The sequence below is a fragment of the Salvelinus fontinalis genome, chromosome 9 (genome assembly GCF_029448725.1).
Source record: "Salvelinus fontinalis isolate EN_2023a chromosome 9, ASM2944872v1, whole genome shotgun sequence".
Taxonomy (NCBI): Eukaryota; Metazoa; Chordata; class Actinopteri; order Salmoniformes; family Salmonidae; genus Salvelinus; species Salvelinus fontinalis.
In genome coordinates, this window is record NC_074673.1 from 59857508 (window position 1) to 59881010 (window position 23503).

The following is a 23503-nucleotide window of genomic DNA, read 5'->3' on the forward strand; positions in this document are numbered from 1 at the left end:
ATGAGACGGAGTCTACAACCCACAAGTGGCTCAGGTAGTGCAGCTCATCCAGGATGGCACATCAATGCGAGCTGTGGCAAGGTTTGCTGTGTCTGTCAGCGTAGTGTCCAGAGCATGGAGGCGCTACCAGGAGACAGGCCAGTACATCAGGAGACGTGGAGGAGGCCGTAGGAGGGCAACAACCCAGCAGCAGGACCGCTACCTCAGTCTTTGTGCAATTAGGAGCACTGCCAGAGCCCTGCAAAATGACCTCCAGCAGGCCACAAATGTGCATGTGTCTGCTCAAACGGTCAGAAACAGACTCCATGAGGATGGTATGAGGGCCCGACGTCCACAGGTGGGGGTTGTGCTTACAGCCCAACACCGTGCAGGACGTTTGGCATTTGCCAGAGAACACCAAGATTGGCAAATTCGCCACTGGCGCCCTGTGCTCTTCACAGTTGAAAGCAGGTTCACACTGAGCACATGTGACAGAGTCTGGAGACGCCGTGGAGAACGTTCTGCTGCCTGCAACATCCTCCAGCATGACCAGTTTGGCGGTGGGTCAGTCATGGTGTGTGGTGGCATTTCTTTGGGGGGCCGCACAGCCCTCCATGTGCTCGCCAGAGGTAGCTTGACTGCCATTAGGTACCGAAATGAGATCCTCAGACCCCTTGTAAGACCATATGCTGGTGCGGTTGGCCCTGGGTTCCTCCTAATGCAAGACAATGCTAGACCTCATGTGGCTGGAGTGTGTCAGCAGTTCCTGCAAGAGGAAGGCATTGATGCTATGGACTGGCCCGCCCGTTCCCCAGACCTGAATCCAATTGAGCACATCTGGGACATCATGTCTCGCTCCATCCACCAATGCCACATTGCACCACATGTCCAGGAGTTGACGGACGCTTTAGTCCAGGTCTGGGAGGAGATCCCTCAGGAGACCATCCGCCACCTCATCAGGAGCATGCCCAGGCGTTGTAGGGAGGTCATACAGGCACGTGGAGGCCACACACACTACTGAGCCTCATTTTGACTAGTTTTAAGGACATTACATCAAAGTTGGATCAGCCTGTAGTGTGGTTTTCCACTTTAATTTTGAGTGTGACTCCAAATCCAGACCTCCATGGGTTGATAAATTTGATTTCCATTGATAATTTTTGTGTGATTTTGTTGTCAGCACATTCAACTATGTAAAGAAAAAAGTATTTAATAAGAATATTTCATTCATTCAGATCTAGGATGTGTTATTTTAGTGTTCCCTTTATTTTTTTGAGCAGTGTATATATATGTATGTGTGTATATACACATATGTGTGTTTATATATGTATATATGCTTGTGTGTGTGTATATATATATATATATATATATATATATATATATATATATATATATATATATATATATATATATATATAGCAGTCACTTATATCGATAGCAGTCACTTATATCGATAGCAGTCACTTATTAATCATATCAGTCTCATTCTGAACGTCGCAGATTTCTTGAATCCGCAAGAACCCCAGCCTTTTCTGATAATTCAGTAGTACACAAATGTATTTTTTTATTTACTAAGTAAATAATAACACAGAATACACATACACACTTACATGAGAGAAGTCCCTAGTGAACTGACAAGATATGACTGCTTGTTACACAACTGAGAGAGGGTGGGGAAAGAGAGATGGAGAAATGGACATTTATAATGTATACCTTCTATAACTATTCTCACATTAATCATATACCTTGCACATGAACCACCGCTTGTTTGGGTAAGAAATGTAATGTATTTACGTGTCGATGTCTTTGTTCATCGTCTCTCTGTTGCAACCGATCAATCCTTCTATGGGAAGGGCTCGATAGGTGTAAGGCTCTGGTTGTCCACCAGAGGTCACAATGTCCTTCGTAGTTGTCTGTGGCTTCAATGATTCACCAGTGATTGTCTGAGGTGAGCTTCTTGCCTCTTTTATCTGGTAGGTAGCCAAAGTTCTATATCCCTTTACATGCACAGCTGTAAACTGTCACATGTTCTGGTCTAGTCTTTATCTTCTTCACCTCATGTTGAAAGTTTCAGAGTTTCTAATAGGGATGCACGATATATCGGTAAGCATATCGGAATCGGCCGATATTAGCTAAAAATGTCAGCATCGGTATTGGCCAAACCGATGTCAAAGCTGACGTGCATACCTATATAACGTAGGTAGATGACGTAATGAAGCCACGAAAAATACAGCGCTACACAGAACAAAAGTAGAAAAATACTAAGCACACACTTCCAACAACTAAACAAGTTCAAGTCGAGCAGTCATTTGAAAGAGTAAAAAAATTGCAGCGAGACAACTCAAAGGTGAAATCCATTAACGCCAAGATAATGGAATTCATTGCCCTTGACAATCAACCGTTCTCTGTCGTGGATGATGTTGGCTTTCGTCGACTAGTCGAGCACCTCATGCCCCGGTACACACTCTCAAGTAGGCTCTATTTTTCAGATGTTGCCCTACCGGAGTTACACAGTATTGTTGAAACGCACATGTATGAGCTACTTGCTATTAGCTTCACGACTGACATTTGGACCAGCGATGTCAGCCCCATTAGCATGCTGAGTCTGACAGCACAGTTGGTCGACAAGGATTTCCTACTGAGGAAAGCCGTATTGCATGCTCAAGAATGTGCAGGTTCTCATACCGCTGCTGCCATTTCAATGGCATTTGAGAACATGCTTGAAACTTGGAAACATGAACACACACCTAGCGTGGGGTTAAAACTAGAATGCTAGCAGTCCTAGTGTGGGGTTAAAACTAGAAAGTACTAGAATGCTTAAAAGGCCGCTAAAATTTTAAGTATCGGTATGTGATTTCTGGCAAAGAAAATATCAGATATCGGTTTCAGCCAAAAATGTAATATCGGTGTATCCCTCGTTTCTAACCATTTCAACATGTGCACCACGGTCTCATGTCTTCTGGTCTGGGAGTTTCAACCATTTAACGTTTAGCTCACGCTTCACGTCTGCTGGTCTGGTATGTTAATTCTTAGCGAGTCTTTTCAAGGACTGTACACGAAAAGGGCGGTTCCATCACACTGATATGCTCTTCTAACCTCATTTGTGGCGTGGCTTAGTTAACCTCTCTAGGGTACGTGGGACGGTAGCGTCCCACCTCTTCAACAGCCAGAAAAACTGCAGGGCGCCAAATTCAAAACAACAAATATCCCATAATTAAAATTCCTCAAACATACATGTATTTTACACCATTTTAAAGATAAACTTGTTGTAAATCCAGCCACAGTGTCCGATTTTCAAAAAGACTTTACGACGAAAGCAAACCAAACGATTATGTTAGGTCACAGCCAAGTCACAGAAAAACACAGCCATTTTTCCAGCCAAAAATAGGAGTCACAAAAAGCAGAAATATAGATAAAATGAATCACTAACCTTTGATCTTCATCAGATGACACTCATAGGACTTCATGGTACACAATACATGTATGTTTTGTTCGGTAAAGTTCATATTTATATCCAAAAATCTGAGTTTACATTGGCATGTTCAGTAGTTCCAAAACATCCGGTAATTTTGCAGAGAGGCACATCAATTTACAGAAATACTCATAATAAACATTGATAAAAGATACAACTGTTATGCATGGAATTTTAGATCCACTTCTCCTTAATGCAACCGCTGTGTCAGATTTAAAAAATCAGAATGCACTCCCAGGAATCCCAGTTCCAAAATAAATTGTTGTTTTGTTTGATAATGTCCATCATTTGTCCAAATAGCTCATTGTTGTTCTCGCGTTCAGTACACAATCCAAAAATGTACAATGTAATTTCGTATTTCTGTTGACTCCAACATGCAGAGAATTATTTTTTCTATCTGAGCTCCATCTCAGATTATTGCATGGTTTGCCTCCTCCATAAAGTTGTTTTGAAATCTGACACAGCGGTTGCATTAAGAACAAGTGTATCTTTAATTCTATGTAAAACATGTATCTTTCATCAAAGTTTATGATGAGTATTTCTGTTATTTGATGTGGCTCTCTGCAATTTCTCCGGATATTTTGGAGGCATTTCTGAACATGGCGCCAATGTAAACTGAGATTTTTGGATATAAATATGCACATTATCGAACAAAACATACATGTATTGTGTAACATGAAGTCCTATGAGTGTCATCTAATGAAGATCATCAAAGGTTAGTGATTAATTTTATCTCTATTTCTGCTTTTTGTAACTGCTATCTTTGGCTGGGAAAATGGCTGTGTGTTTTTTGGACTTGGCGGTGATCTAACATAATCATATGTTGTGTTTTCACTGTAAAGCATTTTTTAATCGGACACGATGGGTAGGTTAACAAGAAGTGTATCTTTCATTTGCTGTATTGGACTTGTTAATGTGTGAAAGTTACATATTTAAAAAAATAAAAAAAAAAAATAAAAAAAATGATTTTCCCGTGATGCCTTTTCAGCCGGATGTTGTCGAGGGGTTCCGCTAGCGGAACGTATGTCCTAGAAAGATTAACCTGACACACACAGTGTGAAAGCTCTTCAAGTTACATTATTTTCGTTATACCATTTTTAATGACATCACAAAATGAAAAACAATATGATATGATTATTTTTTGATCCCCACTGACCATGCCTAACATTCCTGTCTTGTTCCAATATTCACTTTTTGGGTGTTATAGTTTTGGTGGCGAAAATCATCTGGGGGGGGCTACGACATTCCTTTGGTTAACTTATTCCTTGCCACCCATTCTGAAAATAACTGTAGCTCTAAGTGTTGCAGTAATTTCAATCGCCGTTGTAGCTAACCTGTATAGTGTTGAGTCATCCGCATACATAGATACACTGGCTTTACTCGAAGCCAGTGGCATGTCGTTAGTAAAGATTGGAAAAAGTAAGGGGCCTAGACAGCTGCCCTGGGGAATTCCTGATTCTACATGCATTATGGCTTGTTAAAGAACACCCTCTGTGATCTGTTAGACAGGTAACTCTTTATCCAAAATATAGCATGAGGTTTAAATCCATAACACATACATTTTTCCAGTAGCAGACTATGATTGATAATGTCAAAAGCCGTACTGAAGTCTAACAAAACAGCCCTCATAATCTTTTAGCCTATGGCTAGCACTGGAAAGTTTCTGTAGGACATTATATTTACTGATAGTCTTGCAGGCTAATTGATTAATCTATCTAGCAACAAGATCATACTTAAGTTACCAATCAAGCTAAATGTTTTGAGTTTCCACTTCCTCAGATGGTGGTTAATAAATCATAAAAGTCAAATTTTATTGGTCACATACACATTGTTAGCAGATGTCATTGCGAGTGTAGCAAAATGCTTGTGCTTCTAGTTCCGACAGTGCAGTATTATCTCAAATCTAACAATTCCACAACTACCTAATACACACAAATCTAAGTAATGGAATAAGAATATATACATATAAATACATGGATGAACAATGACAGAGTGGCATTGGCAAGATGCAATAGATAGTATAAAATACAGTGTATATATGGGATGAGTAATGCAATATATGTAAACATGATTGAAGTGGCATTATTGAAGTGACTAGTGATCCATTAAAGTGGCCAATGATTTCAAGTTTATGTAGGCAGCAGCCTCTCTGCTAGCGATGGCTGTTTAACAGTCTGACGGCCTTGAGATAGAACCTGTATTTCAGTCTCTCGGTCCCAGCTTTGATGCACCTGTACTGACCTCACCTCTGGATGGTAGCGGGGTGAACAGGCAGTGGCTCGGGTGGTTGTTGTCCTTGATGGTCATTTTAGCCTTCCTGTGACATTGGGGGCTGTAGGTGTCCTGGAGGGCAGGTAGTTTGCCCCCGGTGATGCATTGTGCAGACCACACCACCCTCTGGAGACCCTTGCGGTTGTGTGCGGTACAGTTGCCATACCAGGTGGTGATACAGCCTGACACGATGTTCTTCATTGTGCATGCATCTGTAAAGGTTTGAGTGTTTTAGGTGACAGGCCAAATTTCTCCAGCCTCCTGAGGTTGAAGAGGTGCTGTTGCGCCTATTTTACCACGCTGTCTGTGTAGGTGGACCATTTCAGTTTGTCTGTGATGTGTACGCCGAGGAACAACACTTTCCACCTTCTCCACTACTGTGTAGTCGATGTGTATAGGGAGGTGCTCCCTCTGCTGTTTCCTGAAGTCCACGATCATCTCCTTTGTTTTGTTGCCGTTGAGTGTGAAGTTGTTTTCCTGACACCCCATACCGTGTGCACTCACCTCCACCCTGTAGGCTGTCTCATCGTTGTTAATCAAGCATACTACTGTTGTGTTGTCTGAAAATTTTATTATTGAGTTGGAGGCGTGCATGGCCACACAGTCATGGGTGAACAGGGAGTACAGGAGGGGCTGAGCACGCACCCTTGTGGGGCTCCAGTGTTGAGGATCAGCGAAGTGGAGATGTTGTTTGTCCTGTAGCCCATCCTAGCCTTGTGCAGGTCTACAATTTTATCCCTGATGTCCTTACACAGCTCTCTGGTCTTGGCCATTGTGGAGAGGTTGGAGTCAGTTTGATTGAGTGTGTGGACAGGTGTCTTTTATACAGGTAACGAGTTCAAACAGGTGCAGTTAATACAGGTAATGAGTGGAGAACAGGAGGGCTTCTTAAAGAAAAATTAACAGGTCTGTGAGAGCCGGAATTCTTACTGGTTGGTAGGTGATCAAATACTTATGTCATGCAATAAAATGCAAATTAATTACTTAAAAATCATACAATATGATTTTCTGGATTTTTGTTTTAGATTCCGTCTCTCACAGTTGAAGTGTACCTGTGATAAAAATTACAGACCTCTACATGCTTTGTAAGTAGGAAAACCTGCAAAATCGGCAGTGTGTCAAATACTTGTTCTCCCCACTGTATATGTATTTTTATATATATATTTCTTTTATATATTTTTTTATATACATATATTTGTAATAATGATAATTACAACAATATTGAATGAACACTTATTTTAATTTAATATAATACATCAATAAAATCAGTAGTCTCAAATAAATAATGAAACATGCTCAATTTGGTTTAAATAATGCAAAAGCACAGTGTTGGAGAAGAAAGTAAAAGTGCAATATTTGCCATGTAAAAAAGCTAAGGTTTAAGTTCCTTGCTAAGAACTTATGAAAGCTGGTGGTTCCTTTTAAAATGAGTCTTCAATATTCCCAGGTAAGAAGTTTTAGGTTGTAGTTATTATAGGACTATTTCTCTCTCTACCATTTGTATTTCATATACCTTTGACTATTGGATGTTTTAATAGGTACTTTAGTATTGCCAGCCTAATCTCGGGAGTTGATAGGCTTGAAGTCATAAACAGTGCAATGCTTGAAGCACAGCGAAGAGCTGCTGGCAAATGCAGGAAAGTGCTGTTTGAATGAATGCTTACGAGCATGCTGCTGCCTACCACCGCTCAGTCAGACTGCTCTATCAAATATCAAATCATAGACTTAATTATAATAATCTCCGGCGCGGCCCACGCTTGGATTGCGTCCTACCTGACAGGTCGCTCCTACCAGGTGGCGTGGCGAGAATCTGTCTCCGCACCACGTGCTCTCACCACTGGTGTCCCCCAGGGCTCTGTTCTAGGCCCTCTCCTATTCTCGCTATACACCAAGTCACTTGGCTCTGTCATATCCTCACATGGTCTCTCCTATCATTGCTATGCAGACGACACACAACTAATCTTCTCCTTTCCCCCCTCTGATAACCAGGTGGTGAATCGCATCTCTGCATGTCTGGCAGACATATCAGTGTGGATGACGGATCACCACCTCAAGCTGAACCTCGGCAAGACGGAGCTGCTCTTCCTCCCGGGGAAGGACTGCCCGTTCCATGATCTCGCCATCACGGTTGACAACTCCATTGTGTCCTCCTCCCAGAGTGCTAAGAACCTTGGCGTGATCCTGGACAACACCCTGTTGTTCTCAACTAACATCAAGGCGGTGACCCGTTCCTGTAGGTTCATGCTCTACAACATTCGCAGAGTACGACCCTGCCTCACGCAGGAAGCGGCGCAGGTCCTAATCCAGGCACTTGTCATCTCCCGTCTGGATTACTGCAACTCGCTGTTGGCTGGGCTCCCTGCCTGTGCCATTAAACCCCTACAACTTATCCAGAACGCCGCAGCCCGTCTGGTGTTCAACTTTCCCAAGTTCTCTCACGTCACCCCGCTCCTCCGCTCTCTCCACTGGCTTCCAGTTGAAGCTCGCATCCGCTACAAGACCATGGTGCTTGCCTACGGAGCTGTGAGGGGAACGGCACCTCCGTACCTTCAGGCTCTGATCAGGCCCTACACCCAAACAAGGGCACTGCGTTCATCCACCTCTGGCCTGCTCGCCTCCCTACCTCTGAGGAAGTACAGTTCCCGCTCAGCCCAGTCAAAACTGTTCGCTGCTCTGGCACCCCAATGGTGGAACAAACTCCCTCACGACGCCAGGTCAGCGGAGTCAATCACCACCTTCCGGAGACACCTGAAACCCCACCTCTTTAAGGAATACCTAGGATAGGATAAAGTAATCCTTCTAACCCCCCCCCCCCCCCCCCCCTTAAAAGAGTTAGATGCACTATTGTAAAGTGGTTGTTCCACTGGATATCATAAGGTGAATGCACCAATTTGTAAGTCGCTCTGGATAAGAGCGTCTGCTAAATGACTTAAATGTAAATGTAAATGTAAATAATATAATAACACACAGAAATACGAGCCTTAGGTCATTAATATGGTAAAATACGGAAACTATAATTTCGAAGATTTTTTTTTTTATTCTTTCAGTGAAATACGGAACGGTTCCGTATTGTATCTAACGGGTGACATCCCTAAGTCTAAATATTGCTGTTACATTGCACAACATTCAATGTTATGTCATAGTTATGTACAATTCTGGCAAATTAATGACGGTCTTTGTTAGGAAGAAATTGTCTTCATACAGTTCGCAACGAGCCAGGCGGCCCAAACTGCTGCATATACCCTGACTCTGCTTGCACAGAACGCAAGAGAAGTTACACAATTTCCCTAGTTAAAAGAGATCCATGTTAGCAGGCAATATTATCTAAATATGCAGGTTAAAAAAATATATACTTGTGTATTAATTTTAAGAAAGGCATTGATGTTTATGGTTAGGTACACGTTGCAGCAACGACAGTGCTTTGTTTCACGAATGCGCTTGTTAAATCATCACCTGTTTGGCGAAGTAGGCTGTGATTCAATGATACATTAACAGGCACCGCATCGATTATATGCAACGCAGGACAAGCTAGATAAACTAGTAATATCATCAACCATGTGTGGTTAACTAGTGATTATGTTAAGATTGATTGTTTTTTATAAGATACGTTTAATGCTAGCTAGCACCTTACCTTGGCTCCTTGCTGCACTCGCATAACAGGTAGTCAGCCTGCCACACAGTCTCCTCGTGGAGTGCAATGTAATCGGCCATAATCGGTGTCCAAAAATGCCGATTATCGATTGTTATGAAAACTTGAAATCGACCCTAATTAATCGGCCATTCCGATAAATCGGTTGACCTCTAATTGGTATTCCTCTTGTCCCGATGGGTTAGGGCAGTGTGATGGCGATTGCATCGTCGTCTGTGTACCTATTGGGGTGTTGAGCAAATTGAAGTAGGTCTAAGGGTGACAGGTAAGGTGGAGGTGATATGATCCTTGACTAGTCTCTCAAAGCACTTCATGATGACAGAAGCAATCTATGGACAAGGTATGACACTTATCCATGCTCTGGGTTTGTTTCCCTGGCACTGTTTCCACATGCTAACATTTTAGGGTTTGTGGCAAAAATCCAATGCAAATCAATGGTACCTATGGGGAGAGTGGGGTCGTGCCAAAGGGTAAGTTGAACCACTCCTTGTTTCTAGGAAACCATACACAAAATGAATCATGTGACCAAATATTTAGAAGAGGTAATCATTTCATGGAGTCTGAAGGAAGAAACCACATGGATTAAGTTGTAAGCAAGTTGGGTCCAAAAAACTGACAATCACAGTGTGTAATTGTGTAAGGTTTCATGATGCTTGTATCTAAACCAAGTAGATATTTTAAGACTGTTTTATACATCAGTTTGTGTCTCTATAGGCTACAATGTGGTCCTAAACCTAGCATTGCATCATGTTACGGGTATTCTTGTAATCATTAAGGACTTGGAAGTTTTTCAGGATAAAGAAATGGAATGGAGCTAAGCACAGGCAAAATCCTAGAAAACCTGGTTGTCTGCTTTCCATCAGACGTTGGGAGATTAATTCACCTTTTAGTAGGACAATAACCTAAAACACAAGTCCAAGTCTACACTGGAGTTGCTTACCAAGAGACAGTGAATGTTCCTGAGTGGCCGAGTTACAGTTTTGAAAATGTTTGGCAAGACTTGAAAATTGTTGTTTAGCAATGATCTACAACACATTTGATAGAGTTTGAAGAATTCTGAAAATAATAATGGGTGAACATTGTACAATCCAGATGTGCAAAGCTCTTAGAGACGTACCCAGAAAGATTCATAGCTGTAATCGCTGCCAAAGGTGATTCTGACACTCAGGGATGTGAATACTTATGTAAATGAAATATTTCTGCATTTCCTTTCCAATTAATGTGCTACATTTTTTTACGTGGCTAAGTGACTTCATTGAGTTACACAATCAATTTTAGATACTTGAGAGTTTAATGTCGATCCCCTCAGTTCTAAACTGATGGCTTGGGATGTGGACTTTTGAGGTCTGAAAATATCTGACAAATGTTGATTTTGGAGTGCAGTGTCCCTTTTTAAGAAAATGTCTTGAGTTTAGTAAAAAATTAACAAATTACCTTAAAACATACACTATATCCATGTGTAAAAGTTGGTATGTAAGTGTAAATCTTTGATCTGTTTTATATTGCATCCCCAACCTCAGACCACTGGCGAGATGGAGATGGCGGAGGACTTTGATGAGCTCACACAGTCATCGGACACGGCCACATCTGACCTCGAAGACCCCACTTCTGGCTACCGTCACGCCTCTTTTCTCATCAAACAGCTCGACTCTGCCAATTTAGGTACACATGGCCCAAAATCTACCACTTTAACCAAGTCTTTTTTTGTGATGATCGGGGACTGAAGTTTATGTTTGGGGGTAGTGCAGTGCCTAAATTGCTGTAACACATGTATGTCTAAATCCATCTCTGTAGATAATATCAGCTGATATCTTATAACCACAATGTAGACTTTGTATCCTAGGCTCTATCTCAAACTGTCTTTCCATGATTCCTCGCATTCTATTTCCTTGCCTCCTTAGTATTTGAGGAGAAGATCCAAGGTCCCTCCCCTTTGACATTTATCTCCAATGCATTTTGAGAAGGAGGCGAGGAATCCAGGAAAGATGAATTGAGGAAGACCCCAAGGCTCTAACCCTACTCCCCTCCCACCCCTCTGTCCCCTCAGACTCTGTGAGCATTGTGAAGCTCCGGAACATTTTCCACGAGTATGAGCGCACCATCCAGAAGGAGAAGGACCGCCATGGGCACCTGTCTGACAACGTGAGCCAGCTGGAGGTCAAGCAGCGCGAGCTGATGGCCTCACTACAGGAAAGCCAGGACAGCAAGCAGGCCCTGGATCACCGGCAGCTTGAGCTGGACACGGACCTCAACAACTTTAAGTAAGCTAGCCAAAGAGTTGGTCTTTTTTGTCGTTCTGTGAGACAGTATGTTTTTTTCTCTCCCTCTCAATGAACCTTTCATATTTTTATGCTCTTTCAAATCTTTCTCTCTCACTCTTTTGATTTGTATCATCTCTTGTATCATCTCTCTGCCCTATGTGCTGTAGGTTCCAGCTGAAGCAGGAGCAGGAGAAGCACCGGAACGCCTCCATGATGTATGACAAGAACCGGGAGATGCTGCGGAAGAAGGAGGAGGAGCTCCGGGCCGAGGCAGAGGAGAAGCACAAGGTGGAACTGGCCATGAGGAACCTGGAGCTGGAGATGAGGGCCATTATTAACAACATGAAACAGGTAGAATGCACTCTGACTCTTTTTCGCTCTTTCTCTAAGCCCTTTTCTTCCTACATTTAAATTAGGATAATAACGTTGTTTTATACCTTGATTACACTATGTTGTACTTTGTGGATGACCCCTGACCTAGCGCTTTATATTGGTCAGTGGTAAAAAGGCAATAAGGATTGGTCTACAACATCTAGTAGTGTACAACCTTCTGTATTCCTTTGTTGGTTACCACGAGCAAAGACGACCATCACCATCAATCATAGTTAACAAGTTTTTCATGTTATTCAGCCATTGCCACACATACCACAGGTGTCGTAAAAGATTGTCATAAACAAGCACTCAATTCATCTTCCTTTTTTAGTTTTTTTTACAAACATACACATGTATTTTTATTATGTTTTTATCTAGGCAAGTCAGTTAAGAGCAAATTCTTATTTACAATGACGGCCTGGGCAATCATTATTTTTTTATTTTTTTATTTTTATTTCACCTTTATTTAACCAGGTAGGCTAGTTGAGAACAAGTTCTCATTTGCAACTGCGACCTGGCCAAGATAAAGCATAGCAGTGTGAACAGACAACAACACAGAGTTACACATGGAGTAAACAATAAACAAGTCAATAACATGGTAGAAAAAAGAAAAAAAGAGAATCTATATACAATGTGTGCAGAAGGCATGAGGTAGGCAATAAATCGAGTAATTACAATTTAGCAGATTAACACTGGAGTGATAAATCATCAGATGATCATGTGCAAGAAGAGATACTGGTGTGCAAAAGAGCAGAAAAGTAAATAAATAAAAGCAGTATGGCGGGTGAGGTAGGTAAATTGGGTGGGTAGTTTACAGATGGACTATGTACAGCTGCAGCGATCGGTTAGCTGCTCAGATAGCAGATGTTTAAAGTTGTTGAGGGAGATAAAAGTCTCCAACTTCAGAGATTTTTGCAGTTCGTTCCAGTCGCAGGCAGCAGAGAACTGGAAGGAAAGGCGTCCAAATGAGGATTTGGCTTTAGGGATGATCAGTGAGATACACCTGCTGGAGCGCATGCTACGGGTGGGTGTATCCATCGTGACCAGTGAACTGAGATAAGGCGGCACTTTACCTAGCATAGCCTTGTAGATGACCTGGAGCCAGTGGGTCTGACGACGAACATGTAGCGAGGGCCAGCCGACTAGGGCATACGGGTCGCAGTGGTGGGTCGTATAAGGTGCTTTAGTAACAAAACGGATGGCACTGTGATAAACTGCATCCAGTTTGCTGAGTAGAGTATTGGAAGCTATTTTGTAGATGACATCGCCGAAGTCGAGGATCGGTAGGATAGTCAGTTTTACTAGGGTAAGTTTGGCGGCGTGAGTGAAGGAGGCTTTGTTGCGGAATAGAAAGCCGACTCTAGATTTGATTTTGGATTGGAGATGTTTGATATGAGTCTGGAAGGAGAGTTTGCAGTCTAGCCAGACACCTAGGTACTTATAGATGTCCACATATTCTAGGTCGGAACCGTCCAGGGTGGTGATGCTAGTCGGGCGTGCGGGTGCAGGCAGCGAACGGTTGAAAAGCATGCATTTGGTTTTACTAGCGTTTAAGAGCAGTTGGAGGCCACGGAAGGAGTGTTGTATGGCATTGAAGCTCGTTTGGAGGTTAGCTAGCACAGTGTCCAAGGAAGGGCCGGAAGTATACAGAATGGTGTCGTCTGCATTCAGGCAGAACATAGCCAACCTGGAACGCAACTTGCGTCCCGTTTTAAGATTTCTGCAGGTGACTGGCCATATTCCTAGGGCGCTGCTCTGTAAGACAATAAAGCCAAGTATGGATCAGTCCCACTGTGTGCTGCCTTTAAGTCTCTTCACGATTTGCACACTTTTTTCAGCCTTTCTGTTACTTTTATGATATACTGGACTAGAGGTTATATGTCTGAACTCCTAATGCTCTGCAAACATCTTAAACTGAGGTGCATTGTCAGAAACAACCACTTGTGGAATCCCATGCCTTGCAAAAAAATATATATATTTCAAATGCAAAATGACAGTCTTTGCTGTTGTGCTGGATAAGTGTGCAATTTCAGGGTAATTTGACAAGTAGTCGATAGTCAAGAAATAGTCCTTACCATTGCAGTGAAACAAGTCGACTTCAACCTTCTCCCAGGTTGTGGTGGGTACCTTTCCCATAACCACGGGCTTCTTGAGCGGTCTAATGAAATTTGAGATGTCACAATTTCCCACCATTTGCTCAGTATCAGAATGTATATTTGGCCAATAAACGGACTCTCTGGCCCTTCCCTTACATTTCTCAGCTTTCAGATATTCTCTCATGCGTTCTCTGTAGCATCTCCTGATGCATTGAAGTAGGTAGCACCATTCTGTTATTCTTCAACAGCACACCATTTACCACTGACAGCTCTGCGCTTAATGAGAAGTACTGCTTACAAGAGCCTTTTTGCCAGCCATTTTCCAGATTCTGGATCACCTTCAAAAGAATGGGATCTGTTGTGGTCTCTTCAGCTATGCTCCTTAGTTGTTACTCAGAAACAGGAAGTGACTCCATGACCATATCCACATGCAAGGCAACCTCCTCCATAGACTCCTGACTGAGGCTGATTTGGGCCACCACTGGTGGAGCCCTTGAGAGGGCATCTGCTACCACTAAAGTTGACCCAGGCACATACACTACCGTTCAAAAGTTTGGGGTTGTAACGGGTGTCGTAATCCTCCTGCTCAAACGAGGAGAGGAGAGAAGGATCGAAAGACCAAAATGCAGCGGGTTGTGAATACATAATGAATTTTAATAAACAAGACGAAACTAAACACACGAAGAACACTTGATACTTTACAAAACAACAAAACGAAGTAAACAGACCTGGACACGAACTTACATACAACGTGAAGAACGCACGAACAGGAACAGAGTACAAATACCTAACGACAATGAAACAGTCCCGTATGGTGCGCACATACACTGACACGGAAGACAATCACCCACAAACAAACAGTGAGAACACCCTACCTTAATATGACTCTCAATTAGAGGAAAACGCAAAACACCTGCCTCTAATTAAGAGCCATACCAGGCAACCCAAAACCAACATAGAAACAGAAAACATAGACTGCCCACCCAAAACTCACACCCTGACCATCACACACATACAAAACAACAGAAAACAGGTCAGGAACGTGACAGGGGTTACTTAGAAATGTCCTTGTTTTTGAAAGAAAAGCAAAAAAAAAATTTGTCCTTTTAAAATAACATAAAATTAATCAGAAATACAGTGTAGTTTAATGTTGTAAATTACTATTGTAGCTGGAAACGGCTGATTTTTAATGGAATATCTACATAGGCGTACAGAGGCCCATTATCAGCAACCATCACTCCTGTGTTCCAATGGCACGTTGTGTTAGCCAATCCAAGTTTATCATTTTAAAAGGCTAATTGATCATTAGAAAACCCTTTTGCAATTATGTTAGCACAGCTGAAAACTGCAATAAAACTGGCCTTCTGTTGAGTATCTGGAGCGTCAGCATTTGTGGGTTCAATTACAGGCTCAAAGTGGCCAGAAACAAAGCACTTTCTTCTGAAACTCGTCAGTCTATTCTTGTTCTGAGAAATGAAGGCTATTCCATGCGAGAAATTGCCAAGAATCTGAAGATCTCGTACAACGCTGTGTACTACTCCCTTCACAGAACAGCGCAAACCTTCTCTAAACAGAATAGAAAGTGGAGTGAGAGGCTCCGGTGCCAACTGAGCAAGAGGACAAGTAGATTAGAGTGTCTAGTTTGAGAAACAGACGCCTCACAAGTCTTCAACTTGAAGCTTCATTAAATAGTGCACGCAAAACACCAGTCTCAACATCAACAGTGAAGAGGTGACTCCGGAATGCTTGCCTTCTAGGCAGAGTTCCTCTGTCCAGTGTCTGTGTTCTTTTGCCCATCTTAATATTTTTATTGGCCAGTCTGAGAAATGGCTAACTCTTGATGTTATTTTTATGGACAAAAAATGTGCTGTTCTTTCAAAAACAAGGACATTTCTAAGTGACCCCAAACTTTTGAACAGTGGTGTAGGTTAAAATCATAGCATCGTCATCATCCTTTGAAGACGAGGAGGCATGTCATATAGATTTTTTTTGTTGAGAGATTGAAATAAGGGGTTTTATGGTCCGTTTCTAGAATCACCTTTGGTAAGCCATAAATGTAACAGTGAAACTTCTCACAACCAACGACCAACCCTAGGCACTCCTTTTCTATTTGAGCATAACGCTTCTCAGCATCGGTCAAAGAACAGGCCCCATAAGCCACAGGCTTCCACATACCTTGATGCTCCTGAAGCAGCACTGCTCCTATGCCATCTTTGGAGGCGTCCGTCGACACCTTAGTAGGCTTATTAGCTTCGAAAAATGTTAGCACTGGCTCTTTAGCCAAAATGTTCTTTACATCATTCCACTCTTTCATGTTCTCTGTTCCACGAGAACTCCGTCTTGTCATGAAGGAGCACCTTAAAGTAAACTGTTTTAGCTGACAGGTTTGGTACAACTTCCCAAAATAATTTACCATACCTAAAAGACACTGAATAAATTTATTTTGTTCACCTTTAATTAACCAGGTAGGCCAGTTGAGAACAAGTTCTCATTTACAACTGCGACCTGGCCAAGATAAAGCAAAGCAGTGCGAGTAAAACAACAACAGAGTTACACACAAACAAACTTACAGTCAATAATAATAGAAAAATCTATATACAGTGTGTGCAAATGTAGTAAGATTAGGGAGGTAAGGCAATAGGCCATAGTGCCAAAATAATTACAATTTAACAATTAAACACTGGAGTGATAGATGTGCAGAAGATGAATGTGGAAGTAGAGATACTGGGGTGCGAAGGAGCAAAAAATATATAATAACAGTATGGGGATGAGGTAGTTGGATGGGCTATTTACAGATGGGCTATGTACAGGTACAGTCATCTGTCAGCTGCTCTGACAGCTGGTGCTTAAAGTTAGTGAGCGAGATATGAGTCTCCAGCTTTAGTGATTTTTGCAATTCGTTCCAGTCATTGGCAGCAGAGAACTGGAAGGAAAGGCGGACAAAGGAGGAATTGGCTTTGGGGGTGACCAGTGAAATATACCTGCTGGAATGCCTTTCCTGTCGGTGGTATTTGCCATCTCCCTCACAACTTCGACCTTTGCATGATCAGGCTGCACACCGTCCGAGGACAGCTTGTCCCCAATAAATATGATTTCCATACAGAACTGACATTTAACCCGATTTTAGCTTCAAACCATGCTTCTGAACCCTCTGCGGAGTATTTTTCTGCTGCTTATTGTGATCCTGAGTAGTGGACCTCAAAACCACAAAATCATCCACCTACACTCAAACTCCCTCTAACCTCTCAATGACACTTTTCATGGCCTTGTGAAATTGTTCAGGTGAAGAACTAATGCCTAAGGGTAACCTCTTAAAGGAATATCTTCCAAAGGGAGTGTTGACTGTACCCAGTTTGGTGCTGGCTGCATCCAACCTCACCTGTCAGAATCCATTTGAATTAGAAGTCGACCAATTATCATTTTTCAACGCCGATACCGATTATTGGAGAACCAAAAAACGCCGATTCCGATTAATCGGCCGATTTAAAAAATAATAATAATAAAAAATAAATGGTTGTCATTATTACAAATATATATATTTGTAATAATGACAATTACAACAATACTGAATGAACACTTTTATTTTAATTTAATATAATACATCAATAAAATCAATTTAGTCTCAAATAAATAATGATTTGGTTTAAATAATGCAAAAACACAGTGTTGGAGAAGAAAGTAAAAGTGCAATATTTGCCATGTAAAAAAGCTAACGTTTAAGTTCCTTGCTAAGAACTTATGAAAGCTGGTGATTCCTTTTAAAATGAGTCTTCAATATTCCCAGGTAAGAAGTTTTAGGTTGTAGTTATTATAGGACTATTTCTCTCTCTACCATTTGTATTTCATATACCTTTGACTATTGGATGTTTTAATAGGTACTTTAGTATTGCCAGCCTAATCTCGGGAGTTGATAGGCTTGAAGTCATAAACAGTGCAATGCTTGAAGCACAGCGAAGAGCTGCTGGCAAATGCAGGAAAGTGCTGTTTGAATGAATGCTTACGAGCGAGCTCCTGCCTACCACCGCTCAGTCAGACTGCTCTATCAAATATCAAATCATAGACTTAATTATAATAACACACAGAAATACGAGCCTTAGGTCATTAATATGGTCAAATCCGGAAACTATCATTTTGAAAACAAAGCGTTTTATTCTTTCAGTGAAATACGGAACCGTTCCGTATTTTATCTAACGGGTGACATCCCTAAGTCTAAATATTGCTGTTACATTGTACAACATTCAATGTTATGTCATAATTATGTACAATTCTGGCAAATTAATGACGTTCTTTGTTAGGAATAAATTGTCTTCATACAGTTCGCAACGAGCCAGGCGGCCCAAACTGCTGCATATACCCTGACTCTGCTTGCACAAATGCAACAGAAGTGACACAATTTCCCTAGTTAAAAGAAATTCATGTTAGCAGGCAATATTAACTAAATATGCAGGTTTAAAAATATATACTTGTGTATTGATTTTAAGAAAGGCGTTGATGTTTATGGTTAGTTACACGTTGCAGCAACGACAGTGCTTTGTTTCACGAATGCGCTTGTTAAATAACCCGTTTGGCGAAATAGGCTGTGATTCAATGATACATTAACAGGCACCGCACTGATTATTTGCAACGCAAGACAAGCTAGTTAAACTAGTAATATCATCAACCATGTGTAGTTAACTAGGGATTATGTTAAGATTGATTGTTTTTTATAAGATACGTTTAATGCTAGCTAGCACCTTACCGTGGCTCCTTGCTGCACTCACGTAACAGGTAGTCAGCCTGCCACACAGTCTCCTCGTGGAGTGCAATGTAATCGGCCATAATCGGCGTCCAAAAAGGACGATTATCGATTGTTATGAAAACTTGAAATCGGCCCTAATTAATCGGCCATTCCGATTAATCGCTCAACCTCTAATTTGAAGCATCCAATTTTCAGAAATAGTGTGCACCAGCCATTTCACACACTATGCCCTCCCTCTTAGGAATCTGAAAATGCTCCTTTTTGATACATTTATTAAGGTCCTTGGGGTCCATACAGACTCTCAGATCTCCTTTCCTTTCCCGAACACACGCCATGGAATTGACCCAGTCTGTTGGCTCCTCTGTTTTCACGAGCACATTGAGTTTCACTATTCTTCCGATCTCCATCTTTAAAACCTTCCGTAGTGGCACCGGAACTCTCCGTGGTGCATGAATCACTGGCTTGGCGTTCTCTGTGAGAGTAATAGAGTAAATGAGAGGCATTGCTCCAAATCCTGTGAACACATCAGAATATATTTGCGCAATCTCCTCACCATTTTGATTATTTGTCACCTGTTGAACACTGTGCAGCCAGTCATTCATTAATGGTGTACACTCGCTTAACCATTCCCAACGACCCACATGCTTTATCCCCCAAAAGAGAATAATGCCCCTCTGGTACAATCACAAACATAAGTGTGTGGCTTCTTGTTTTCCCTCTTTACAGTTAGCCGACACAAACCTTTAGTCTCAATTGCTTGGCCATTGTACGCTTTGAGAGAGACAGCCTTTTGCATGATGGCTGGTTTGCGCTTAAGCTCATGAAACTCCCTCATCGATCAGGTTGGCTTTAGCCCCTTCATCCAGCTTTAAGGTCAAAATTGTACTATTGACCACGAGTGGTACAACCAAGTGGTCACTAGCTACAGTATGGACCTGTGATGGTTCTTGCACATCCTCCATGCAATCCACAGTGCCCACAAACAAATCACTTTGTTCATTCTTCTCCATTTCAATGGTATGAACATTTTGTTTCCCATACTTGTCCTATGCAAAACACATTTTTCCAAAATTACATCCCCTTGCACTTCTTGGCCTGGTGCCACACCTATTACAATCATATTGCTTGTGACTTCTTTGGTCAAAGTCATATTGCTTGTGTCTCCTTTGCTCATTGTGCCCCCTTGTGTCCTTGTCTACAAAATCCACTGCTCCGCTTTCTACCTCGATAGCAGTGTTTGCTGGTGTGGTGCTAAAGGTTTTAATATGTGTTTGTGCCAGCTCATTTGCCTGACATATTTTTACTGCACTGTCCAAATGTAACTTACCATCCCGCAGCAATCTTTCTCTAACTCTGGAGTCATTTATATAAAACGCAATCTGATCTCGAAACATAGATGAGGTTAGGTCTACAAAATGACACATCTGTGCTTTTAATTTCAAATCTGTTAGAACCATGTCAAACTTTTCCCCGTGCTGTTGTATACGACAGCGAAACACAACGTTCATATGTATTGCATATGCATTGTTCTTCTTAGGTGAACAATGTGCATCAAACTGATCCAGTACCTCCGCGAGCTCCTCTTTATCCTCATTTGCAAACGTGAAGTTATTGAATATATTGATTGCTTTTGGGCCCGCTTGTAACTCCGATGGCAGACATATTCAGCGAAAACCTCTGCCGAAATGTTTTCCAATTAGTGTCCATATTCCCATTATCATGCCTCTGGTGGCTTGATAACATCCATTCCACTTCCATAAACTCCAACATTCACATAAAAAAAACACGATTTCCACTCCTGTTACCACTTTGTTGGTTACAGCGAGCAAAGATGACCATCAATCATATTTAGCGAGTTTATGTTATTACGCCATTGCCACACACACTACAGGTGTCATAAAAGAGTGTTGTAAACAATCACTCAGAACCACATCAATACACCTTTCTCCATATCGTCTCTTTAATAGTCTGTTATTGAGCACACAGCATTTGTGACGTGAATGAGTATGAATGCAGCCTGTGTGTTTGTGTCATCCGCTAGTCGGAGGACGACCACAGCGAGACCCAGAGGCTGCTGACCCAGGAGCGAGTTGCCCGAGCTTTGTCGGAGACCCTCCTCAACAATCACCTCCGCAAGCAGCAGGAGATCGAGGAGGAGAACAGGAGGACCATCAGTAAGAGCAACGAGGTAACATACTGTAATCAAACGGGCAGGGAGCAGGCCTCGAACCCTTGACCTTCTAGCCCGAAGTCCAGCGCGCTATCGACTGTGCCTCAAAAGCATGCTCGAGCGGCAGAGTCAATACCCGCGCTTATAAACCCAGGGTCGGACTGGGGGGATCTCTCTTTGGTGTTAGTCTATTAACCAGTTGTAATTTATTTTATTTAACCTTTATTTAACTCGGCAAGTCACTTAAGAACAAATTCTTATTTACCCCGACCAAACCCTAACCCGGACGACGCTGGGCCATTTGTGCGCCGCCCTATAGGACTCCCAATCACGGCCGGTTGTGATACAGCCTGGAATCGAACCAGGGTCTGTAGTGACGCCTCTAGCACTGAGATGCAGTGCCTTAAACCGCTGCGTCACCCAGGAGCCCAATTTACTGCATGGTGATGTCACCATTGAAAGCTGAAACTGCCACCCATGCAGACCTGCTGATTAGAAGGTCCTGTGTAGATTGTATTTTCAACCAGCAACTATCAGGAAATAACACTGATATATAAAAAAAAATTACACTTTTTTTGTGTTATCAGCTTTTGTACAATATGACACAATACAGAGCAAAACATTTATTCTGACTGCACTGGGCCCTTAACTACATATTCAAATGAACATTATTTAAGAACATTTACATGATAACCATCAAAAATACGAAAGTTAATACAAAACACTTTAGTTTAGATTACCTTTTTAGGTAGAACTTAAAAATGTGCCCATCTATGGCAGTGGATTAGAAGTATGTGGAAGTGTTAGATAAAACACAAGCACACTGGCTGAATGAATTAAACTTTGTCTTAAAGTAAATCTGAAACTGCGTTGTTCGCAATAGTCATTATACAACATTAACAATGTCTACATGTTATTTTAATGGACAAAAAATTTGCTTTTCTTTCAAAAACAAGGACATTTCTAAGTGACCCCAAAATTTTCAACGGTAGTGTACGTCGATGTTATTCTCAGCGGCAATGATCAAAACGATCTCGAAGCATAGATTCCGGTCCGGCTCTAATAGCAGAGGTGCATAAAGATGGCGGCCCCATGCAATTTTGCTAAGTTCTCAGTATTGTACATCCGTTACACTTGTACTCTCCGTTACACTTTTTTTTTTGTATGGTCATTAGCAGAGTTTACATGATCCCAATTTTAGTTTCAAGATGACAGCAATTAAATGAAACTAAAGTAGATGGAGATTATTTTATTGGCACATTAAACCATATGTGCTTTAGTTTTAAAAACTCTGTGGATGGTGCTAAAACAATGATGTCATAACTGAATTCTGCCGTCTTTATTCATGTTCGCCATTGAAAGTGATGTTGAGTGTGCTGTGTGACCTCTGCTGCTGTTCTCACATGTCAGGCCCTGTCCCAGTTGACGGAGGCCACCGACCGAGAGAGGGGGCTGCTGCAGCAGAGCTCTGTGCTCCAGGACGAGCTGAGCTCCCTGAGAGCTGAGCTGGAGCGCTCCTGCTCCCACAGTCGCCAGGAGGAGTCCCGCTTCTCCGAGGAGAGCGAGGCGTTGAGGGAGCGCCTCGAGGACGCCCGGCGCGACCTCAAACTCAACGAGGAGGCGCTGGCCCAGACAGTCTACCAGTACACCAGCCAGGTGACCACCGTCAAGGCCGAGCTGGCTGTGGCTTCCACACGGCTGGAGCACGAGCGCCAGGCGAGGGAGCAGCTGGAAGCCGAAGGTGAGTCAGCGAGGACGCGGCTGACTGGCGCTCTTCAGGAGGTAGAGAGGTGCCAGGTGGCACGTGCTGACGCCGAAAGGGCTCTTCGTCGCGAGCGCGAGGGGCACCAGCGTGCCCAGGACAAGCTTACTGGCGAGGCGGCGAACAACCGCGAGGCGGTGGGCGGGCTGTCGCAGAAACTCGCTAAGGCAGAGTCACGTGCAAACGGCCTCGAAAATGAGGTGCACCGTGTCACAATGTCGCTTGCCGAGATGGAGCATGTGGTCGCCACGCTGCAGAGGGACAAGGAGCAAATAGGGGGGCGAGTGAAGGAGCTTGAGGCAGCTCTACAGACGGAGAGGGAGCAGGCTGGGAGAGTGTGCGCCCGGCAGGAGACGCTGCAGGAGAGGCTGGCGGCGGCACAGAGCGAGGCCATGCTGCTGAGGCAACAGCTGGAGGAGGCCCAGAACAAAGGTGCATGCAATTGCAGAGTTTTTAACCAATGTATTTTAGGTGTATCCAAAGGTGGACCGTGTCTTTTAGGAGTGGCAAGCAATTGAATTCACCATCCCCTAGCTTAAGACCAACACTTTTGAATAGACCTCAATAATTATTCCAGTAGTCCATTATAGAAAAACTCCCTGATCTCTCTTGCCTGCCTCAGCCTGTGTCTTGATGTGTGCTGGCAGGAGACAGAGGTCCAGACATCATTCTGCCAACCCCTAGCTTTAGCTGACATGACACCACTGACTGGGAAGAATGTGTTGATATTTAATGT

General features: G+C 42.6%; 1 protein-coding gene across 7 annotated transcripts in view; it reads left to right on the top strand.

Annotated features, from left to right (window-relative positions):
- The window catches only part of si:ch211-272n13.3 (ankyrin repeat domain-containing protein 26), a 101297-nt gene that overhangs the window by 33083 nt on the left and 44711 nt on the right, over positions 1–23503 (top strand). For all 7 annotated transcript variants that reach the window (XM_055934968.1, XM_055934969.1, XM_055934972.1 and 4 more), the window contains 5 exons: positions 10889–11030; positions 11416–11629; positions 11797–11980; positions 20877–21023; positions 22416–23199. In XM_055934968.1, the coding sequence (XP_055790943.1) occupies positions 10889–11030; positions 11416–11629; positions 11797–11980; positions 20877–21023; positions 22416–23199 (1471 nt within the window). The remainder of the gene's footprint in view (positions 1–10888; positions 11031–11415; positions 11630–11796; positions 11981–20876; positions 21024–22415; positions 23200–23503) is intronic.